Source organism: Astyanax mexicanus, chromosome 8, assembly GCF_023375975.1.
Source record: "Astyanax mexicanus isolate ESR-SI-001 chromosome 8, AstMex3_surface, whole genome shotgun sequence".
Taxonomy (NCBI): domain Eukaryota; kingdom Metazoa; phylum Chordata; class Actinopteri; order Characiformes; family Acestrorhamphidae; genus Astyanax; species Astyanax mexicanus.
This window is the reverse complement of record NC_064415.1, coordinates 50,152,584-50,169,529: the sequence shown is the minus strand read 5'-3', so window position 1 is coordinate 50,169,529 and position 16,946 is coordinate 50,152,584. Positions and strand designations below refer to the sequence as shown.

The 16,946-nt window shown below is 43.1% G+C and overlaps 1 gene segment (V, D, J or C); it reads right to left on the bottom strand.

Annotated features, from left to right (window-relative positions):
- Window positions 1-11,676: 11,676 nt before the first annotated feature.
- On the bottom strand, window positions 11,677-12,557 carry LOC125803877 (T cell receptor alpha variable 18-like). The segment is given in 2 exon segments: window positions 11,677-12,072; window positions 12,217-12,557. Coding segments are annotated over 2 exon segments (369 nt in total).
- Between the last annotated feature and the right edge of the window lie 4,389 nt (window positions 12,558-16,946).

The window sequence follows — 16,946 nt, the reverse complement described above, 5'->3', positions numbered from 1 at the left end:
GGCCTAAGGTGTAACATTACCCCCCCTCAACGGCGCCACTACCAGAGGCGCCGAGAGAGAGGGAACAGGGACTGGACAAAAGACTGGACAGGGGGCAGAGACTGAACAAACGACCTAACAGGAGACGGAGACTGGACAGGGAACGGAGACTGGGACTTGACAGGGGGCTCAGACTGAACAAACGACCTAACAGGGGACTGAGACTGGACAGGGGACAGAACAGGAGACGGAGACTGGACAGGGAACGGAGACTGGGACTGGACAGGGGGCTCAGACTGAACAAACGACTGGACTGGGGACTGAGACTGGACAGGGGACAAGGACTTGACAAAAGACTGTACAGGGGGCTTAGACGGGACAGAGGGTTGGACACTAGACAGGAATGGAGACTGGACAGGGGGTTGAAACACAGACTGGACAGTGGCCGGGAACTGGGACTGGATAAGACTGGGCAGGGAAACTGGGACAATTACATGGACAGGGACGGACACAAACACAGTGACAGGGACGGGAACAGGAAAACCACCGGGGACAGGAATGGGAACAAACACAGACACCGGGACCAGGACAGGGAGAGACACGGGAACAAACATTGGTGGGTGCCCAGGACTGGCGAAAGTCTGTACGGAAGTCCAAGGAGCCAGCCTGGGCACAGTTCTGGGGGCAAAGACAGGGGGCCTTGGGGCAGGCCTGGGGGTATACAAAGTTCTGGGAGTGGGCACAGGGTCAGAGGCGGCCGGAGCCGCGGGCACAGGGTCAGAGACGGCCGGAGCCGCGGGCACAGGGTCAGAGGCGGCCGGAGCCGCGGGCACAGGGTCAGAGACGGCCGGAGCCGCGGGCACAGGGTCAGAGGCGGCCGGAGCCGCGGGCACAGGGTCAGAGGCGGCCGGAGCCGCGGGCACAGGGTCAGAGGCGGCCGGAGCCGCGGGCACAGGGTCTGGAGCAGTGGGTACCACGTGGGCGGCAGGCACTGCTGGTGCTGGAGCAGCGGGAGCTGCTGGAGCTGGAGCTGAGGCTGGAGCAGCGGGAGCTGCTGGAGCTGGAGCTGAGGCTGGAGCAGCGGGAGCTGCTGGAGCTGGAGCTGAGGCTGGAGCAGCGGGAGCTGCTGGCGCTGGAGCTGAGGCTGGAGCAGCGGGAGCTGCTGGCGCTGGAGCTGAGGCTGGAGCAGCGGGAGCTGCTGGCGCTGGAGCTGAGGCTGGAGCAGCGGGAGCTGCTGGCGCTGGAGCTGAGGCTGGAGCAGCGGGAGCTGCTGGCGCTGGAGCTGAGGCTGGAGCAGCGGGAGCTGCTGGAGCTGGAGCTGTGGCAGCAGGTGCTGGAGCTGGAGCTGTGGCAGCAGGTGCTGGAGCTGGAGCTGTGGCAGCAGGTGCTGGAGCTGGAGCTGTGGCAGCAGGTGCTGGAGCTGGAGCTGTGGCAGCGGAAGCTGCTGGTGCTTGAGCAGGCGCGGCGGGTGCAGCTTGAGCAGGCGCGGCGGGTGCAGCTTGAGCAGGCGCGGCGGGTGCAGCTTGAGCAGGCGCGGCGGGTGCAGCTTGAGCAGGCGCGGCGGGTGCAGCTTGAGCAGGCGCGGCGGGTGCAGCTTGAGCAGGCGCGGCGGGTGCGGCTTGAGCAGGCGCGGCGGGTGCGGCTTGAGCAGGCGCGGCGGGTGCGGCTTGAGCAGGCGCGGCGGGTGCAGCTTGAGCAGGCGCGGCGGGTGCAGCTTGAGCAGGCGCGGCGGGTCTAGGAGCTCGTGACCTGGGAGTAGGCACAGGAGCAGAGGCTGGACCCCCAGGCACAAGAACTGGGGTAACAGCAGGCACAGAGTCAGAGGCGGCCGGGGCCGCGGGAACTGGGTCAGAGGCGGCCGGGGCCGCGGGAACTGGGTCAGAGACGGCCGGGGTCGCGGGAACTGGGTCAGAGGCGGCCGGGGCCGCGGGAACTGGGTCAGAGGCGGCCGGGGCCGCGGGCACAGAGTCAAAGGCGGCCGGAGCCGCAGGCAGCGCTGATTCAGAGGCGGCGGGAGCCGCGGGCAGCGCTGATCCAGAGGCGGTGGGTCCTGCTGGCGAAGAAGCCGCTTCAGCGGGAGCTGAGAGTGCGGCTGCCGCCAAGATCCGGACAGGAGCCGCAGACTCAGCAGTGGGCGTGGCTGAAAACACCGGACCGGAGCTTGCTTCCGGAGCAGGAGTCGAAAACCCGGAATCCAGCCGGGCTGTACAGCTGGGATCCGGCCGAGCTTGAGAGCTGGGAGTCGGCCGGGCTTGAGAGCTGGAAGGCGGCCGGGCTTGAGAGCTGGAAGGCGGCCGGGCTTGAGAGCTGGAAGGCGGCCGGGCTTGAGAGCTGGAAGGCGGCCGGGCTTGAGAGCTGGAAGGCGGCCGGGCTTGAGAGCGCGGTGGAGTTAGCAGGCTAGCTAGCTTAGCTGGAGCTGGGCTGACGAGCTCCAAGCCAAGGAGAGGCGCCGGGAGCGGTTCATCTCCCCGAATTTGCTCGGCGAGGAACCGCAGATATTCGAGGTCCGCCTTCCTCGTAGCCTGCCACCTTGCTACGTCCATATTTTAGGTCGAGTCTTATGTCATGAAGGAGGGAGGGATGGACGTAAGTGCAATATATATTTATTTAAACATACAAGATAAAATAAAACAATAAACAAAACGCGGGTAACGCAAAAACAAGGCTAGGATGATTTAAACTAGAAACACAGACTAAGAAACTAAGACAAGGAAACATACGGGTAGCAAGGATACATACTGGATACTGGATACAAAGGATACTGGATACAAGATACAAAAGACAAAATACAAAAGACTCGACACTGAACATTCAAACAGACGGGCTAAAATACATGAGGAGAGTGAGAAACACCTGGGCTAGGATGACGAGGGGGCGGGGTTACAGACAAGACACAGGTGAGAACACTAATAGCTAGGGCTGGGCTGGGGCGGAGTTAGGGTGGAGACAGGTACAAAAACAACAACACAAGCACATGGCTGGAAAACATGACAGGTAAACAGAGGGGCAGGAGCACAAGAGACAAAATAAGGGAGAAACAGAAGACAGACATGGCCTAAGGTGTAACAAGATGGCATTGTTTTAGTGGGGTAGTGTGCTCCTCGTGGTCAAGCCTTGTATTTTTCTGGGGTACAGAAGCTGTTTGTCCAAGTTCTCTTGATGAAATGGTCAAGTCTTGTTGAGTAAAGCTGAGTAAATCGAGGTGAGCTTAAAAACAAATATAAAAAGAGCTCTGTTACTGGTATTAATGTGGTATTAATGTTATTTATCTATTTTCTGTAATTAGTGCCACTACCAAATACTGTACTGTGTTCTAAGCTAGGGTTTTTACAGTGTATTCATTTTATTTTTGTTATTTTGAGTACAATTGAGTACAAGCTCTGATAAAAGTCTATAAATCTGTACACTGCAGTTGCAGTAAGTCAAAGATAGGTGGTGCAGTGTTGTTGTGCATTGAGACTAATATTTCTGCTCAGCAAGTGCTGATTGTTTTTATTTTGCTTTCCCCGGTGACAAAAATTGGTACCAGGAGTGGGGTATTCTGATAGTTTGGTTAGGTTCTTTGAGTGATACACATTAGAACACAGTACAGTTGTTTGGTAGTGGTGAAGTGTCACAGGTTCGAGAGGGAGAGAGTGGAACCAGGACCTCGTGGTGGTGATAGAGGACCTAGTGACCAGACGTCGGACTGCAGACGGAGTTGCAGAGACGGTGGAGTGGAGGACTCATCGCTGCTGGCTGCTGCTGTTCATCTTCCTGGACTGATCCAAAAACCTTATCCTTTATCTGGCAAAGACTATTTTTCCTAAAATGTCTGACCATTCAGAGGAGGAGAGGGACTCTGATAATGGGGTTGAGACAGAACAATCGGACGTTCAGAAACAAATTGGTGAACTGAACAGAAAACATGCTGTAGCAATGGCAACCATTGATTCCTTGAATAGGATGCCTGATAGAACATATGTCTATGTGCCACGAGAGCGTCACATTGCTCCGTTTACTGGTGATTTTGAAAAAGATGAAAGACTGGTAGATGATTTCATTGAGGAAACTGAACGCGTCTTACGTGCACGCAGTCAGTCTCCTCCTGAGCAGTATGACTTTGTTCTCTCTTTGTTGCGAGGGGCTGCATTAGAAGAGGTACGTTTACGAAGTGATAGTGAAGTAGATCAGGTTAGTGACCTGTTCACCTACCTTCGGGAAGCTTTTAGTGATAGGCGTAGTGGGGCTCAGCTATTGCATGACTTTTACAGCCGCAAACAGAGAGAGAGTGAAGGCTTACTGGAATTTTCACATGCCTTATCACAAGCACTTAACAATGTATTGAGACAAACACCTGATGCAGTACCAAATATGAAGGTAGTATTGAGAGATCAGTTTGTCGAGGGAGTTCGGGACCCTGCACTTAAGAGAGAGCTTAGGAGGTGGGTTAGAAACAAACCTGATTCTTCGATGGTAGAAGTATGTGAGGAAGCTTACCTATGGAATATGGAAGAGCCTACTCTTAATTCCAAACCATCTAGAACTAGAAGTAAGGTGTCTGATTCTGAGAGGGGTGCATACTGTGCTGTAGTAAGTGTTGGTGAGCACAAATCATTGACTTTGGATGACATCATGCAGGTTGTTACGGAGCAGGGAAAGCAGCTTAGTGAGCTAACGCAGGCAGTAATGGAGTTGACCACTCAGAAAACTCAAACGTTCAAACCCGTCTCTAAGGCAAGAGCTCCACTCAGATTTACAGATGATGGCAAACCTATCTGTCTGAAGTGTCAGAAGGAGGGACACATTGCCAGAAATTGTCAACAAAAATGGCATACTAAAAATCCGGCATTTACTGATGCACAGGGAAACGAAAGGCCCCGATTGCTGTGAGTCGGGGCAAATCAGGGGCAAACAACAGACTCACCTAAAGCCAAGTTTAGCCAAGGTCAGGTGTTGGAGCGTGCGGTAGGAACTTGCCCTACAATAGATGTTAACATTGTGAATGTTCCTGTTTCATGTTTGCTGGATACAGGCAGCCAAGTAAGCACTATTACAGAAGAGTTCTTCCACCAGCAGTTAGGGGGAGAAGAGGGGGATATGCTTTCAACCTCTGGCTGGCTTAAATAACCGCCGCCAATGGATTAGATATTCCCTACCTGGGCTATTTGGAGTTAGAGATGGATATCATGGGTATTAAAATCCCTGATTGTGGATTTTTAGTCGTGAAAAACCCTGAGAGTTCTCAGTCATCCCTACCTGCTATCATAGGCATGAACATCATCAGTCGTTGTCGTCAGTTAGTTCAGGCTGAATTTGATAGAACTTTGTATGCAAAGCTAGACTCAGATTGGAGGACTGTTTTCCAACAGATGCATAAATGTGATGTTGACAAGACAAAGATGGCACGAATAGCAGGAAAAGATTTTGTACATGTCCCAGCTGAATCAGTAGTCACTGTCATGGTCAGAGGTTTCTCAGACAAGTCACCAAACCAAGGTTCATGGTTGTTGGAGCCTGGTAAACTACCATTACCAGGAGGTATTGTAGTCATGCCTTCTTTGGTTAAGGAACACCGACATCAGATTCCAGTGCAAGTAGTTAATCTCTCTAGAGAGGATGTGTGGCTCAATCCAAGAACTCGCATAGGTGTCTTATCACCTGTACAGTGCATTACCAATAATCAGCACTGTGAAGTAACGTTTCAGCGCATTTCAGCCAATACAGAGCAGGTGTCAGTGGATTTAAAAGAGTCTCAAGATCATCAAAAGGTGTCTGATATACTGAGTAAGCTGGATATAGGTGGCACTGAAAAAGAACAAGCAGAGTTAAGGGCCTTACTTGGTAAATATTCAGATGTGTTCGCTGTTGGAGATGATGAGCTAGGCTACACAGAAAAGGTGAAACATGAGATTGTGTTAGTTGATGACACTCCAGTGAACCTTCCATACCATCGTATCCCACCGACCCAGTACAAGGAGGTCAAAGATCACATTTCTCAGCTTCTAAAGAAAGGAGTACCAGCTCCTATGCTTCACCTGTGGTAGTAGTGAGGAAGTCTGATGGTAGTATACGGCTCTGCGTCGACTATCGTAAGCTAAACTTAAAAACTAAGCGAGACGCATTTCCTTTACCTCGTATAGACGAAAGTTTTGATGCTCTGAGAGGTGCAAAGTTCTTCTCATCTATAGATCTGGCTAGTGGATACCACCAGGTGGCAGTACATGAACGTGACCGGCACAAGACTGCATTCACAACGCCGTATGGTTTATATGAACACTTACGCATGCCGATGGGGGTTGTAAATGGACCAGCTACATTTCAAAGGTTGATGCAGGCAACTATGACTGACCTAATTTTTCAAATAATTTTAGTATACTTGGATGACATTTTAGTCTTCTCTAGGACATTTTCAGAGCACGTTGAGAGATTAGAGACAGTACTGAGACGACTCCAGGAGACAGGTCTCAAAATCAAAATAGAGAAATGTCATTTCCTTCAGGAAAAGGTAAAATTCCTAGGACATCAGGTCTCCGCAGAAGGTATAGCGACCGACCCTGATAAGGTAGAAGCTGTGAAGCAGTGGCCAGTACCTACCACTCTGAAAGCTTTACGCTCATTCTTAGGGTTCTGTAGCTATTACCGAAGATTCGTGCAGGGGTTTTCAAAGATAGCTGGTCCACTGCATGATCTGGTAAATAACTGTCTAATGGTTGGACCTCCCTCTAGAGTAAATGAGCGGTTGTTGAGCTTATGGAGTACTGAGTGTCAGACCTCTTTTGATGTTTTAAAGGAAAAGCTGGTTAGTGCTCCGGTGCTTGGGTTTGCAGACTTCACTTGCCCTTTCACTGTAGAGACAGATGCGAGTAGCCACGGTTTAGGAGCTGTCTTATGTCAGCAACAGGATGGTAAAAGGCGGGTAATAGCATACGCTAGCCGTAGGCTTAGAAAGGCTGAACAAAATGACAAGAACTACAGCAGTATGAAGTTGGAGCTTCTCGCCCTAAAATGGGCCATAACTGAGAAGTTTAGGGGAGTTATGCTGGGTGCAAAATTTACCGTAATCACAGACAACAACCCATTATGCCATCTCAACACAGCCAAGCTAGGAGCTGTTGAGCAGAGATGGGTAGCGCAGTTAGCTGCCTTTGACTTTGACGTTCAGTATCGCCCAGGCCGGAGTAATATGGCTGCGGATGCCCTCTCTAGGCACCCTTTAGCAGTGGAGCCGAACGTTGCCTCTGAAGATTTGGAGTATGATGGTTGTGTGGCTATTTGTAATTTGATCCACAAAGGAACCACACTAGGGCAGGAACTAGTAGATGTTGGGCTGGAGAGGTGCGAGGTTCGACAAATTCGAGCTAGTGAGGCAGCACACCCTTTGGCTGGGTTAGATCAGGAAAATACACCTACTTTACCAGGCTATTCTAAAGATGAGTGGCGTTCTTTTCAGGAGCAAGATCCTGTCCTCAGCATCTGTAGGTCCTTTTGGGTCAGAGGGAAAAAGCCAAACAATAAGGAGAGGAGAGACTTGTCTAAATCTGTACTGTCACTTCTGAAGCACTGGGGTACAATTAGAGAGCAGGATGGTCTACTGTACCGAGTGGTGGAAGATCTGAGACAAGGTGAATGCAATCAGTTGCTGTTGCCAGCTTGTTTAAAAGTACAAGTTCTTGAGAGTGTACATAACTCTATGGGTCACCAGGGCATAGAGAGGACAATGCAACTGTTAAAGCCAAGATGTTTTTGGGTTGGGATGTATGAGGATGTTGAGCAGTGGGTAAAGAAATGCCAACGTTGTGTACTTACCAAAATGCCTCAGCCAAAGATACGTCCACCTATGCAGTCATTTTTGGCTACCAGACCATTAGAGGTAATTGCTGTAGATTTTACTCTGTTGGAACCAGCTACTGATGGTAGAGAAAATGTTCTGGTTATCACAGATGTGTTCACAAAATTTACGCAGGCTTTCGCGACTCGAGACCAAAAAGCAGACACAACAGCAAAAATCCTTTTAAAGGAATGGTTTATGAAGTACAGTGTGCCCGAGCATCTGCATTCAGACCAAGGCTGTAATTTTGAAAGTGAATTGATTGCTGAACTTTGTAAACTGTATGGTGTAAAGAAAAGCCATACCACTCCTCATCACCCTACCGGAAACGCCCAGTGTGAGCGCTTTAATAGGACGCTACACGATCTTTTGCAGTCTCCCTCCAGACAAAAAGCGTCATTGACCTGAGCATTTATCTGAAGTTGTGTACGCATACAATGTGACCCCTCATGCCACAACGGGGTATTCCCCTTATTTACTGCTTTTTGGAATCGACCCGCATCTGCCAATTGATGCTTTGTTAGGACAGACTGCAGAGGTATCAGCAAAAGCTGACTGGTTAGCTGCTCACCAAAGGCGACTGAAAGAGGCACATGCTCGAGCTAAAGAATATTCTGAACAAAAAGCTGCCGAACGCATAGCTTTCCAGAATGACAAAACCTATTGTCCACCAGTTGGTGTTGGTCAAACTGTGTATCTCAGGAACAGACCACAGGGACGAAATAAAATACAGGATGCCTGGCAATCTATTCCTTACAGGGTAGTGGAGATTCAAGGGACCACTTACTCTGTTGAGCCAGTAGAGGGAGGCCCAGTGAAAAGGGTTAATAGGGTTGACATTAGGCCCTTTGTATATACTCCCATTCCTACTCCTAGAAAGAAAAGCAATCTTCCTAGATCTGAGACGACTGCTGTTAATGACACTGAGTTAGATCCAGAATGTATTGAGGAGGGTGTGGTTTTGGAGGAGATGTGTGTTCCAAGGTTGCAGATAGAAATGGACCGTCATGCTGTTCCCTCTTATGACAGGACAGAGTCAAATACGACCAGTGTTGAGGTTGGTCCTGAAGCAGAGACAGTGGAATCAGATACTGGGTCCAATCTTGAGGTTCACTCATTACCTGTGCCTACTCCTCGTAGGAGCAAAAGAACTAATGCAGGACATCATTCTAACCTGCATCATGAACCCAGATCCATTTTAGAGTCCGTCCCACTTGATTCGGTGACAGTTTCACAAATTTTATCCAGCTTGGGTACAGCATTTTTCAGAGAAGCTGTGAAAGAGGTAAAGAAATCTTATGAGGTCACAGAGGACGTTGACTCCTGAGCAGGGGAGAATGTAGCCAGGTGGTGAATTGAGAATACACCTTTAAAATGTGTGTCTGTAACTTTAAGAAACACAATCAGAAGTGTTGTCACCCTGAGAGAGGAAAGGGAGGAGCTAAGAGCATGGTAGAGAAGGAGGCTCAAGCTGCAGTGAATGGTGGTGCTCCATTTTAGGATCCATCCAGAGCCATCCTAATGAAATAAGAGGTAAAAATCAGGAAATACTGAACAATATAAGGTTTAGTTGGCCTATAACAGTAGTAGATGCCTATTTTGCCTTTCTAAACATGTATTTTGGATGTATCACAACCAGATGCGGGCAGATGGCATTGTTTTAGTGGGGTAGTGTGCTCCTCGTGGTCAAGCCTTGTATTTTTCTGGGTTACAGAAGCTGTTTGTCCAAGTTCTCTTGATGAAATACTCAAGTCTTGTTGAGTAAAGCTGAGTAAATCGAGGTGAGCTTAAAAACAAATATAAAAAGAGCTCTGTTAATGGTATTAATGTGGTATTAATGTTATTTATCTATTTTCTGTAATTAGTGCCACTACCAAATACTGTACTGTGTTCTACGCTAGGGTTTTACAGTGTATTCATTTTATTTTTGTTATTTTGAGTACAATTGAGTACAAGCTCTGATAAAAGTCTATAAATCTGTACACTGCAGTTGCAGTAAGTCAAAGATAGGTGGTGCAGTGTTGTTGTGCATTGAGACTAATATTTCTGCTCAGCAAGTGCTGATTGTTTTTATTTTGCTTTTTTTCATATTTGTTTTATTTCATATACATTTTTATATTTCATAAAAATCAGAATAAAATACCCGAAAAAGTTATTTTGTCATTTGGTGTGCGTCCTGTGGTGGAATTTTGTATTCTAGGAATCAAACCCAGACTCAGAATCTCTATTATCAAAAGGTAAAGCTTTATTCTGCAGAAGAGAACCTTGTCAGGTAGTGACAGTGTTCTGACAAAAGAACGGCCAAGAGGTCGCTTAAGTACAATTCACAACGCCTCTTACCCTATGAGCCAGGTGTCTGGAAAATTCCATTATTCAAGCAGAAACAAAGTCATAAAAAGGTCACGGGTGACATAACATCTATATGGAACAAGACACGTCCGCCCTCGCTCAACCGCATGAGCTGCAGAGAGTCGAGGAAAGAGTGACACACTTGCAAAAAAACATTTTTCTTTTTAGAATCATATAATACACATTCAATTTGCCACTACAGTCCTTTCCCCGGTGACATACATAATATTTAATGTAGTATGATGTTAATCATGCATATAATAAATCTGGATCTGTTTTATGAAATCTCAAAAGTTAAACCTTTTAAAATAATTCTTTACACTAAAAATGTTTTCTCAAGTGATGAAAATTGGTTCTGTGACGAGCTATTTTACATATGTAAAGCGCCTTTGAAATATGATTTAACAAGAGGAAAATCAAAGAAATCATCAGGAAAATGTGGTTTTAATCTTAGGTTAACTGTGAAAATGTATATACTGACTCTTGAAATTGTCCCTAATATTTTGGGCTTTTTTTACCCTCCAACCTTTGTGACACGATTTTCTAAACATACTGCAGTAAATTACTGTACTAAATACAGCCCTACAATTATTACTGTAATAAAACTTATAGTATTTAATAGGTAATGTTGTTAAAGGTACTGTATGCGTACTGTAAAAATTACTACAGCACCTTACCTGATAATTGTCTGTAAGTGATCAGTTCTATCAGGATGATGTTAATACCAGGTTCTACATCTGTTTACTTCTTTTTTTATTAATGTATATATATATATATATATATATATATATATATATATATATATATATACATAATAAATTTGGTGCTGTTTCATATTCAGTTAAAAAAATAATTAAAGATTGTCAGAGATTTTATTCTATTAATTTCTTCTTTTAATTCTATCATTACTTTTGGACATTAATTTTTTTTCACATTCATTTTCCAATAGTTTTTACACACATTATCGCTATATTTAATTTGTGAGACAATTGTCAAATGATCTGATTCCATTCATATTCAACTGAATATGAAACAGCACCAAATGTATAATTTATATATATATTCTATCTATTTTAGATATATTAATTCTTTCAAAACATGTAAACTCTACTATATTGGGGTATACATTAAAAAAAATCAATCATTTTATTTTCTAACATAATTTGCTTTAATAATCTACCGTCACTGCGTATTTTATTAGGTTTATTTGATAAGCTGTCTATCTCATCTGTAATGCTGTTAAATCTCCACATACACCCACATGAAAACCAACAAACAACAATATCTTTAACTGATTAAACAGTTTCATTCTTTTACAAACAAATAGCTATGTGTAAATAGTAATTATTCTAATTTCTGCATGTGTTTACACTAATCAGACACTCCTGACTGAAACACAGACATGCTGGTAGTGGTTGGATTTGCTCAATTGTGGCCTTCAATAATATTTTTGTTTTTTTCTGTATCTCATCTTACTCATCAATAGTTACTGGATCTCTTTTGTTTCTGACTATGACTGATATAACCTGGATGGTGAAGAATCAGAAGAGAAACAGCGCCCCCTCCTGAAATATAAGTGTTTCTACATATTTCACAAGTAAAGTTTTAGTACAGTGTTTGGTGGGTTTCTGTCACTGTGGGCTGCAGAGCGCAGTAGTAGAGAGCAGAGTCTGATACTGCAGTTCTAGATATGTTCAGATCCACTTGTTTCTGTTGTTTGTCAGCTTTTGCTGTCAGACGGAGAGTAGAATTAGATGCTCCTTGAGCCTCAGTGAGGAAAATGAGGAATTCTGGTTCTGATCCAGGATACTGACGGTACCACTGCAGGCCGGTTATGTAAGATGCAGGATAATTACAGGAGAGAGTCACATCTGCTCCCTCCAAAACTCGCTTTTCACTGAAGAGTGGCTGTATTCCATCAGCAGCAATGATTTCTACAAAACAAGAAACAGATTTGTTCTAATAATTATTAAGATTAACAAGGTTTAATTGAAGTATGTAATGTATATCTACAATCAGAATTGTTCAGTTTAAACTAGGAAAAGTATTGATGATGAATAAAGAGCTGAACTTCTCACCTTCAGTCAGAGTAAAGATGAGCAGAACACAGAGCAGCATCCTGTCTGAAGCTCAGAGACTGAATGAATAGAAGAGTTCCTCTTCAAGGAGCTCATGTTGATCTGACTCAGACTCTCAGTTCAGTTCAACAGGAGAGCAGAGCGCCACCTCCTGACAGACCTGCGTAAAGAGCAGAACAGATTTGATCAGAAGTTTATAAAGATTTATAGAACAGATCAAGGGTTCTGCTGCTAAACCTGTTTTCAGTGTTTTTTATTAACTGGCAGATCATAAATATTCATGTATGTATGAATTTGGGTTTATAATGGGAGATTTCTTAATGAAATCACAGTGTACACAATATCTCGCCTATTCTAATAAATGCTGCATTTAACATGCGCCCATTGCTGCTGACACAGATGTGCAAATGCACACATATAGCCAGTATAGTGCCTGTAGAGTAGTGCTGTCAATAGAATAGGACTACTTGGAGCATGCAAACCTGAAGAGAAACAGCGCCCCCTCCTGAAATATAAGTGTTTCTACATATTTCACAAGTAAAGTTTTAGTACAGTGTTTAGTGGGTTTCTGTCACTGTGGGCTCCAGAGCGCAGTAGTAGAGAGCAGAGTCTGATACTGCAGTAGAGGAGATGATCAGATCCACTACTGAATTAGTGTGATCCACTGTAGAACTGAATTGTGGAAATAAAGGGTTTGGTTCACTTGTAGCTCCTTCTTTTGGATATATCATCAGTAAATTCTCTGGTCTGGATCCAGGATACTGACGATACCAGAACAGATAGTTTGCTTTATCATACTTGTAGGAGATAGTAACTGTCTCATCTTTAAGAGCGTGAAGCTGTGTTTCATTCACTGGTTTTATTGACTGTGCAGAACAGTTCCCTGTGGAGAAATAAAAAAAAAAACAATGAGAAGAAATTTACATCAGCATTGTAGAAAAGATGAACTTCACTCCACCTAATTCATCACTGATACACTCAGACACATCACCACAAAACCAACACAGAAAAGTTGGATTCTAAAACACAGTAATATATTTCACACAGATAAAGATCTAGTTAATTCCACTTACCAAGTATGATGATAAACACAGTCAGAGAGCACAGGAACATCATGGTGACTCCAGTGTTCAGATAATGAGGAGAGATCTGGGAGCTACTTTTCAAGCATGTAAAGACTCCTCCTACATTAGTTATAAGAACAGAGGAATGAAGATCAGGAGAGAAGCAGAGTTCTTTACACCCAGTGCCTTTCAAAACTATTCAACCCCCTTAAAAGAGATTAGATTAGTCTAGATTACAAATATCACAGCTGTTCCAGTCAGTATTGTAATGTTTCAGTTCTGTTATACAGTATTGAAGATGTGTTTTATTTATGTAGAGAATTAATATGTTACACACTGGGTTTGGGTCAGTTACAGGTTTTTAGAAGGTGCTGAATAGATTAAAAGGAGAAGCAGAATTCACACACTGTCTGAGAATTCAGTGAATAAACTGTAGTATCAGATTGTTTTATAGGTTTTCTCACTTCAGCTTTTCATTATAAATGCAGAACTAGACTCAATCCAGTAAATCCAGATGATTATGTGTGTTATATGAGGATAAACTCTTCCTACAGAAATTTTCATTATTACCTAATCTAATCAAGCTAAGAGGAGTAGATATATTTCATTTCAGAAATGTAAAACAGATCAATATTTAATCTTTATATAGTAGATGAATGGAGAATAGAGATGTGTGTAAAATACCAGTACTACCAGTCAGGGTCTGATGGGAACCCTCACCAAGCGGCTACTGCTTTTCGTTTTTTGGTGAGTGAATTTGAAGATAGAAAAGTGATATTTTTAGATATTTTAAGTTCTCTTAATTACTGTTTTAATGTAACATCGGGTCAAAGAGCTGACTGACTGAATTCTTACTTATTATCTGAGTAATATATGTGTTGTTAATATTGACTACATTTTACATTAATTACAGTCATCTGCTCTGTTCATCATTGCTGCATTATTGTCTGTACACTGCAGACTGCTTCTATTTCAGTTATAAAACATATAGAACATGTAGAATATAAACACACATAATAAAATGTTTTTATTATTTATATATTTAACGTTTTAAATGTTGAAAATAATACAATGAATGACATTTATGATACAAACAATGGCAAGGAACATAGAGCTCAGCCAGGATGTATTAATATTCACTAAACACACGATAACAATTATAACAATCTGATTCCTGCTTTACAAGAATCCAGAAGCACAGTATAACACTATGTTCATGGTCCGATAACTGACAAGTATTCAGACCTACAGAGAAAATGTACCAATACTGTGATGAAGTTCTCTAAGAACAAACAGAAACACTTCTTATCCTGGACTCACTTCCTTTAACCATATCAACAATCAACCAACCTCAGCACACTACTTAAACACAATAGGAGTGTACAACAGGAGCACACGCCATACAAAAAGTGTTAAACCAGAATATGTTTTATACTTTAGATTCTTCTAATTACCACATTTATCTTTGAGGACAGATCTGCACACTCTTGGTATTTTAATCTCAGTGTCTTCATGAGGGAGAGTCACCTGGAATACTTTTCTCAGTGTCTTGAAGGAGTTCCTGGAGGTGCTGAACAATAGTTGCTCCAGCTCATCACAAATCACCTTAAATCACCATCTTAGTTTATCAGGTTTAGATCAGGGGATTAATGTGGAGGACAAACACTTTTTTACTGTTTACTATGTAATTCCATATGTGTCTCTTAATTGGTTTATGTCTTTAATATTAATCTACAATTTAGAAAATAAACTAAATATTGCATGAGCTAGTGTTTTCATTTTTTTACTGGTACTGTATAAACAGATGCAACATGGCAAAACCCAGAGTTTGCCCAGATGAACGGCTACAAGGTCAGTCCAAATCCCTGATAATTACATATTACCTGCTCATTCAGCACAGAGTAAGTAGGATTAAAGATGTTGGGTGTGTTTGTAAGGATAAGAGTCTCGTGCACTGAAACTACAGCACCAGTGATATTCCCAATGACATGGAATTATATTGTGTTGTCCTGTAATTTCCGGCCTGGTGGGAATGTTATATAGGTGTGTGTGTCACAGTTACAGAATGCACAGACATGGAGACAGCAGCTTTGATTAGACCGTGACCATCAGCAGTTCTCTGCAGGAATTCATTATTTGCATTAACTGCAGCATTGATCTCAGGAGCTCTACCATCACCAATCTAGATTTAATGATTTATGTGTGCGTGTGATTGGTTAATAAGAAAGTGCCTAATTAGACTACAAGCTACAGAAAAATGATGTTATTATATAATATAATATAATGTAATATGATGTAATATAATATATATAATATAATGAAATCAACCACAGAGTTAAGAATCCACTTAAAAAATACTCTTTAAGTACTTTCAGAATAACTGACTGGGTTGTGAAACTCATTAATTTGCGACAAGTTCATGTAGTACTTTAATTAAATAAGGGTTTGGTAAACATTTTTTACATAACGATTAATCTTAAGTACTAGTTATGAAAGTTCTTAGTTTCACTGAGCTTTTGGGAAACCCACCCCTGATCAGTTATTTATCTCAGTTCTACTCAACATAAAATTTCCCCACCTCTTAACATCCTTTATTAGGTACATTTTTCTTGATGTTTTATTATTAGCACCTGTATAACCACATCCAGTCATTTCTGAGAGAGTGTAATAAGAGATAAGCAGTGTGGTTTGATATTACTTTGATCTGCTTGTGTTCAAAGTAAACAGAAGGCGTGTGAGTTTTTTGTAAAGCTTCTCAGAGACTTTGTATCACTGTGCTGCTACTCTAAGAGCACAGTAGTAGAGAGCTGTATCTGCCAGTCTTACTGTAACAGTGAGATCAGTGGATGAGCTGGATGTACTTGATTTAAATCTACTGTCTGCAGTGCTTCCTCCACTCACTGATCGAGCTCCTCTATACAGTAAATACTGTAGAGCTCTGTTAGGATACTGTCTGTACCAGTAGAGCCGAACAGCATCACTGTCTGAGTCATAAGAGCATTTCAGTGTAACAGATTCTCCCTCTGTTTTAGAACCAGAGAGATCATCTGGTTTAATCCAATCAGCAGCAAAAACACCTGAAAGAAAATTCAAATATTATAAAAGAATAAAAATTGAATGTTGTAAATATTACTAATCATATCTTGACAGTGAGTACCTGATATGGTAATGAGGATGATGAAGAGGATGGTCTTCATTGTGAATATGATCAGATGGAATCAGTAGTGTGTTTAAGCTCTCAGTGCTCTAATGGTGATCTGTGTGTTAGTGTGAATCTCTCTGAAGTGAGAGCAGTTATGAGAAACTACAACAGGAAACACCTGCTCTGAGGAGCTGCTCCACTCTGCTCTCTGTCTTTGTAGAAGATCAGAGCGTTAATAAATGAACCTCAAGCACAGTCGTAGTAAAAATGAGAACAGCATTAATATTCAGTCAAACAATTCTTTAAAAACATTATAAAGACTTTCTTTAAAGAGAAAATCAAATGATTTAGTGGACTTGCTTTTAAACATGCTTTTTAAATGTTACATGAGAATTAATTTATTCTTTTAATTATATCATTACTTTCACACATTTTAGAATTTTTACATTCATTTTCCAATAGTTTTTACACACATTATCACTATATTCAATTTGTGAGACAATTGTCAAATAATCTGATTCTAT